At 46.2% G+C, this 7500-nt stretch overlaps 1 protein-coding gene across 3 annotated transcripts in view; it reads right to left on the bottom strand.

Moving 5' to 3' along the window:
- Positions 1-1437: 1437 nt before the first annotated feature.
- The window catches only part of cdh11 (cadherin 11, type 2, OB-cadherin (osteoblast)), a 51881-nt gene continuing 45818 nt past the window's right edge, over positions 1438-7500 (bottom strand). For all 3 annotated transcript variants that reach the window (XM_035520791.2, XM_081705944.1, XM_035520792.2), the window contains 4 exons: positions 7395-7500; positions 6620-6737; positions 3885-4136; positions 1438-3221 (listed from right to left, as the gene is read on the bottom strand). The exon at positions 7395-7500 is cut by the window's right edge and continues 16 nt beyond it. In XM_035520791.2, coding sequence (XP_035376684.1) covers positions 2725-3221; positions 3885-4136; positions 6620-6737; positions 7395-7500 — 973 coding nt within the window. In that variant the 3' untranslated portion in view covers positions 1438-2724. The remainder of the gene's footprint in view (positions 3222-3884; positions 4137-6619; positions 6738-7394) is intronic.

Genomic DNA, 7500 nt, shown 5'->3' on the forward strand with positions numbered 1-7500 from the left:
CTTTTGGAACCACAAAAATGTCAACGTGTGTGTGTGACTTGTTAGTCAAACAGACAGTTCCATCAGTAACATCCGAGATTACTTAGCTGTGAACAGAAACCACATGATTAGCCAGTTGTCATTCACACAGTGAATTCAGGCCATTGGGTTTACATGGCACTGAGGTCCAGACCTGCCACGATCCGGTTCTCCCAGTCCAATCAAAGAAAGGTTTCCTGCACTGGCATGTCAGTGTAACAGTAATGTTCTGTTTCTTGGGTGAGTGATTTGGGTGTTTTGCGGAGATCTGTAAGGCATGCACAGTAATGAGGGGATTGGTAGATGGAGATGAGGGTACATCTGTGATCCAGAGAGTAAACGTCTTATTTTAGCATCTGGTCCTGCAGGGATCCACCTGGATCCCCTTTCATCTTGTACATGTCAGATTACCTTTCGAACACCTGCCTGTTTGAGACACTGTGAACATCTCACGCACACACACACACACACACACACACACACACACACATGAGAAAAGCAACGAGACTGCACTTAAACATGTAGAGATGTACAAAGCCTTCAGCTGAATAAAAGAGGGACCTGGGAACAGTTACGGCATGGTTTTAAAGGTTAGCGACTGTCTGGTGTGGGTGGGGTCAGACTGACTGGTGCTGACGCCTCAGAAGCCATTTCCTGCGCCTTTCCCAGCACACAGCCAGCCCAGACGAAGGTCTTGCAGGAGAGGTAATAGTGTGGAGTATGCAGGAATGCTCCTCTGTTTACCACAGGACCTCCGCTGGGAGATCGGCAGCAGGTCTCATTCAGGTGCCCTGAGTTCAGCTTTCTCACTCCCATCTTAGAGATGTTTTTTTTAACAAAGTGCACCTTGACCTTTCAGAGTGTGGTGTCCCTGGGAGAGAGTCAATGCGTCTAGCCCTGCGGTGAGAGACAAAGCACACACCTACCACCAGACAGGTACTGAAGAAATGTGTGTGTGTGTGGGGGGGGGGGATGGGTGTGAGTATGTGTGCGTGTTTGTGCATGTCTGAATGTTTGTTTATGTGTGTGTGTGTGTGTGTGTGTCTGTGTGTGTGTGAGTGTCTGTGTGTGTGTGTGTGTGTATGTGTGTGTGAGTGTGTCTGTGTGTGTGAGTGTGTCTGTGTGTGTGTGTGTGTCTGTGTGTGTGAGTGTGTCTGTGTGTGTGAGTGTGTCTGTGTGTGTGTGTGTGAGTGTGTCTGTGTGTGTGTGTGTGTGTGTGTGTGTGGGTGTGTGAGTGTGAATGTGTGGGCATGCGTGTGTGTATGTTTGCGTGTGTGTGTGTGTGTGTGTGTGTGTGTATGTTTTTGCGTGTGTGTGTGCGGGGGTGTGTGTGTGTAATTTTTAGAACATGCTGTGATAAATACATGATAAATATAACCTCTGTGGAAGACTCTGCTCAGACATATTTAAGACCCTCGGTTATTTTATAAAAAGAGCATTTATTTCAAAGTTTTCCGCTTCGTGGATTGAAGCACATAACAAAGCAACAGTACAATGTTCATAAAATATAAGTGTGATGCTGTAACAGTTTCTTACATGTTGAAATACTGATTTGTATGTATACTAAAATAAGAACTTTTAAAATTGTACAAATAGTTACCATAAAATTGACATAGAAATTAGCTGTTTCTCACGGCGACAGGACAGGATTGCTATTGTCTTACGAGGGAGAATAATATACGCATTAAAGTAAATGAGAAACAAAGAGACTGAAAGTATTGAGAATTATAATTATACCATTGTAATATAAACAAAAGAGATTTACATGAATGGAGAGGCAGGTGTTGTCCTCCAGAGACATATTTGCACGTGTTCTGTACATATGTTATATGGATTTTAGCTTCAGGATATAGTTTCAAGTTACAAAAAATGCACTGCGCTGCGAGAGTGTCCAGAATTTAAGGCGATTTTTGAGCTCGTGTGTCGTTCTTAATGATTGTTGTTTGGAGGTGGGGAATTCTCGTCTATTTTGTAGTGGTTTATTTCTGTTCTTCTGGGTAAGTGGAACTGAAAGGGCCTTTTCTGGTTTACTCTATGCCAAGACTTCAAAGGGAGGAAGGAAGTAGAAGAAAAAGAAAAACGACTTTAAAAGAAACCTAAAATCCTCAAGGAGAGGCCTGATTGCCAGGTCATCCAGCAGCCACAAGGGGGCGCTACATGAGGGACAAAGTCCAGGTTGCTGACGTTCTCGAGTTTCGATAATAAGGCAACTGTTTTTATCTCCTTTGTGAGCTCATTCACAGTATATCAGCAATCCCACGTGTCTGTGACCCACGTCCCGGCCTCCAACCTCCAGGAGGACCAGCCAATTGCACTCTGGGTTCCTTAGATCTCAAACCACACAGTCGCACACTCACTCTCACATCGGAGCACCACAGAGGCGTCTCTTTCTAGTTTATCTTTTAAATTTTTTACATTTTCTATTTATTGTTGTTATTTTTTATTTATTATTATTGTTTTTTTATTTGTTGTTATTGTTTTTTATTTCTATATCTTGCAGCTTGTCTGCCTCATCTTCCGATCACACTATGAATGATTCCTACCGGTGTGTCGTATACTGCACGTATACTTCAGACGAGCAAACAGAACAACCTAAAGTTTACTATAAATCAATGAGATTGTGGAATACTCATAGTAAACCTCACACAGTACACATAGTTAGTGGACGTGATGGAAGGAAGAGTGGAAGGATCTACAAAGTGGTTGTTAAGAGTTGTCCTCAGCCGGGTCTTTGGTGCCGTAAAGTTCGGCCAGTTTCTTGAACCGCGGTCCCCAGCTCTGGAGGTAATCGTAGTCCAGATCGGAGTCAGTGGTGACCGACTCGAGCGAGCTGAGTGACCCGGCGACCGAACCCCTGCCCTCGTAGCCGTACACCTGGATGGAGTCGTACGGGGGAGCGGTCGGGTCGTTGTCTGCGTCCGATATGCGTGTCTTAATGAACTCGTCCACGTCCACGCTGTTGGCCACGGGTCGCAGGCCGGGCCGGAGTGGAAACTGCAGGTCGGGCTTGATGTCCTTGCGGGGCAGGAAACCGTTGATGCCGTCCGGGTTCTGCAGGGTGGCGATGTCGAAGGCCTCGGTGTCCTCCTCTCCGCCCCCCTCGTCGTCGTAGGTGATGATGTTCTCACGAATGTCCTCTTCCTCAAACACGATCAGCGGTTCCTTCTTCTGCCGTCTCAGGGCCACAAACAGCACAACAATAGCTGGACAAATGCAGACACACACACACACATATATATATACACACATACACACACACACACACATATACACACATACACACACACACACACACACACACACATATATATACACACACACACACACATATAAATACACACATACACACACACACATACACACACACACATACACACACACACACATATACACACACACACACACACACACACACACATACACACACACACACACACACATACACACACACACACACACATACACACACACACACACACATATACACACACACACACACACACACACACACACACACACACACACACACACACACACACACAGAGGTTCAACGCGGGCAGCAGCACCGTGGGGGCATTTCAAACAAAGCCAAAACAACAATTCTCAAAATAAACTCTTAACTGGAGCACAGACTTTCTCACTATCTAGAGGGCAGCATGATACCCATAATATTCCTGTATATGAATATTGTAACAAACACTTGCGTTAACTTGCCTGAAGAAAAAATTAATCAAATGGAACATAATTAAGTGTAAACCTTGACAGGCACCCGAAACTCGGTTAGATCAGCTAAATTCCTGCTTTCCTGTCTGTCCGCCGAGGCCGGTTGTTCCGAGGGCACGCCCGCTGTGCTGTGGTGGTCTTACCCAGAAGGATGACGATGCAGGCGAGGATGGCGATGAGCGCCCCGGTGCTGAGCCCCGCGGGCAGGATGTAGGGCTCAACATTGCAGGACAGGATGGTGTCTTTACTGTCGCAGCTGCACACACGGATCAGGAGGGTGTTGGTGCTGCTCAGTGGAGGCACGCCGTTGTCGTTGATCTCAATGGGCAGGGCGTACACGTCCTGGATCATCCTGCTGAAGCCCTTTCTTATCACCACTATGGTGGCCGTGCTGTCTGTGGGAACATGGGTGAGAATGTAAGAACAAGGAGGAAGGAAGTTTCAGAATGGCAGAACCAAAACCCCATAATCCCATAATCCTAGAACCCCAGAACCCCAAAACCCCATAATTCCGGAACCCAAAATTCCAAAATCCCATAATCCCAGAACCCCAAAATCCCATAATCCCAGAACCCTATACTTCCATAATCCCATAACCCCAGAACTCCACAATCCCATAACCCTAAAACCCCATACTCCTATTATCCCAGAACACCAGAACCCCAAAACACCATAATCTCAGAACCCCAGATCCCAATAACCCCATAATTTCACAATCCCATGAACCCATAACCCCAAAAACATCTCTGGCCACTAAGCAATTCTAGACATGAGGCTCTGCAACTCTGGAAGGAGAGGAAGTAGAAAGGGTGTGTAGAGGCAGGAGAGAGTGTGTAGCGGACGCGTGGAGGCGGAGGAAGGATGGCTCTATGCCAGGACTCTTCCCTCTGCGCAAGGTCACTCTTCAGGCAGAGACAGAGTGAGTTCATTTAAAGACCTGCGGCTCTGTCACCGTCTCTTCCTTCTGGCCCCGGTGGCTCCAGGCCTGCTCTACTCTGGAAGGAAAACGGTCCTAATGACACAGGCTGCAAGATCCCGCCTCAATCTCCTGTGATCAATTATAGTTCTATATGGTATTCCGTCTCTGAGATTACTGTGGGTACAGTGAAGCAACTCTGAACAGGAGATTGGTCCTCTGGGTCTCTACTTGTTACACACAGCTGAAGCAGACATTCTTAGAAACTCTGTCCATAATATAAGTCTCAAAACAGTCTCTGTGACCAAGTCTGAGACACAGGATGTGCATAACTGTGTATAATCTTTGTAGAATCTGTGAGATCATCCCTCTATTCACATATACAAACGACGGTAAACCACTGTATTCCATCGTGACTAAAACTTAGCGAACAATAATGTAACTTTGTTAACATGCATGCAAATGTATGTTCTTGTTTTAGATGCAATTTATCTAAAACTGACTAATACTCTGTAAGCACGTGTTAGTTCTGGAGCATGTAAATAAATCCGCATGGCGTGATAATGTGTCTGAACTGAGTTGGTCGTACTGGAGGGCGAGAGAAATGTACTGGCGAGTGATGTTTAATTCCAGGTCTGTTGGAAAGGCACCTCTGGCCACAGACAAAGCCAGTCGGTCTGAGCAGTCTAATCTGTCGCACCCGTATTGCTGTCTTTGGAAACGACTTCATGAAAGTAAGAGCTCATTTTAGCTCTTATTAAAACCTTTCAAATGGGAGAGAATCTCTCTCTCTCCCTCTCTCCCTCTCTCTCTCTCTCTCTCTCTTTGGTCCTCCACACCCACCTAAAATGGATTTAACTGTCATTTTTAAAATATCCTTTTTAACTGCAATTAGCACATTCTTGCCTCATATAGAGTTTATGCTGAAAGGACTGTGTCCCACTCGAGTACACGCATGGCACTGAAAAGGGAAGACAAAGATTTCAGAGGCGGACATGTGATCGGCTCTTCTCGGCAGAAAAGATTGTCATATGTGAAACTTCGAATAACTGAAACTTCGAATAGCTGTATTAGGCAAAATGTCACCTAATAGTCAGCTAGTGATTATGTGAAATTACTGGGCAGAAGCTGCTGATAGTCTTTTTTGCTGAATTAGAATAGAGATGCGATCATTTCATGCCCACTAATGAGTTTCTAAACTTACGACTAAGATGCTGTGGGCTTCATGCATGTAATATTAGGATGTATAGCTAATTAAAGCACACCATAGCATTTCATGGGACATACACCACTAGACAAATTGGGAGATAAGACTGCCTAGTTAGGAAACACTCATTATGTCAGTCTGTGAAATCAGAAGATTATATATATTAAAATGACCATCACCACCAGTTATCATCTGGTTTTCACTCAAGCATCTGGGCCCAGCCTGATAGCCCTCATAATCCAAACAGACCTGAAGATGTTTTTCTCTCTTTTTCTCTAGACTTTCTCTTCCGGAGCCCCACTCAGCCAGCCATGGTGCCCACCCACATACCTGCCCACATACCCGCCCACATACCCACCCACACTAACACCCACATTCCCACCCAGATGCCCGCCCACATACCTGCCCACATACCTGCCCACATACCCGCCCACATTCACGCCCACATACCCGCCCACATACCCACCCCCATATCCACCCACATGCCCACCATTATATCCACCCTCATGATGCCCCCATGCCCGCCCCATGCCGGCCCCCAGAGCCCTGCTGCAGGGTCTGCGCCAGAGCCTCTGAGCCTGGCAACTCTCTGTGTGCTGGCGATAGGTAAGACGTGGCTGTTCCCATGGAACCGCAATAGTAGCTGACTGATCTAGCCGAGCCTCATTCACGCTGTGGTGGGAATGTTTCCGGTTTGAGGAGTGTGAGGGGCGGGGCCGCGTGGGCAGTGGGGGTGGGGCTGGTAGGGTGCCAACCTCTGTTGTCCTTCAGGGAGAAGTTGTGGTTGCTGACCGCCTTGGGTGCCAGGCTGAAATGGAAGTGTTGCCGTGGAGACATCTCATCCTTATCCACAGCACTCACTGTCTTAATGGCCTGCCAGTCAGGAAAAAGCAACATGAGTACAGCTGCATATCATCTTATTCCTCTCTCTCCCTCTCTCTCTCCCTCTCTCTCTCCCTCTCTCTCTCTCTCTCTCTCTCTCTCTCTCTCTCTCTCTCTCTCTCTCTCTCTCTCTCTCTCCTCTCTCTCTCTCTCTCTCTCTCTCTCTCTCTCTTTCACTCTCTCTCTCGCTCCCAGTGCTCTCTCTCACTCTATCTCTCCTTCTGTCTTTCTCTTCTTCATACGAACCTAAAGCCCTCACACACACACACACACACACACACACACACACACACACACACACACACACACACACATTTACAACCATCAAGTTAAAGTGCAAATGTGTTGTTGTATAAACCCTAACACACCATTTTAGAATAAATGTCTAAATTCACAGGATGTGGGTTTTGAAGTTTCTGCAGGGCTTCCTCTTGAGAAACAGAATATTAAAAATATTAAACTCTTCTGCCTCTTTTGCACAGCTGTGGGCAACACTAATGCAAATGTTCCATTTTTCCACAGAAGAGAGAAAAGAAAGAATGCAAATGTTGTTTTATAGGTTACTTCACAGCTTAGAGGTTTAAACGTTGCATTAGTGACTTAACTTTGTCCGTGTTTATACAAACGCAACATGGGACATGTACTTACTTTGCCAGGTGTCACGTTTTCACACATAAGCACCTCATCCTGAGTGGCGAATTCCGGGGCGTTGTCATTCACATCTTTCACTTTGATGTTGACGCGAACCTTTGCG

Source organism: Electrophorus electricus, chromosome 23 (assembly GCF_041902795.1).
Source record: "Electrophorus electricus isolate QZ-2024a chromosome 23, ASM4190279v1, whole genome shotgun sequence".
Classification (NCBI taxonomy): Eukaryota; Metazoa; Chordata; class Actinopteri; order Gymnotiformes; family Gymnotidae; genus Electrophorus; species Electrophorus electricus.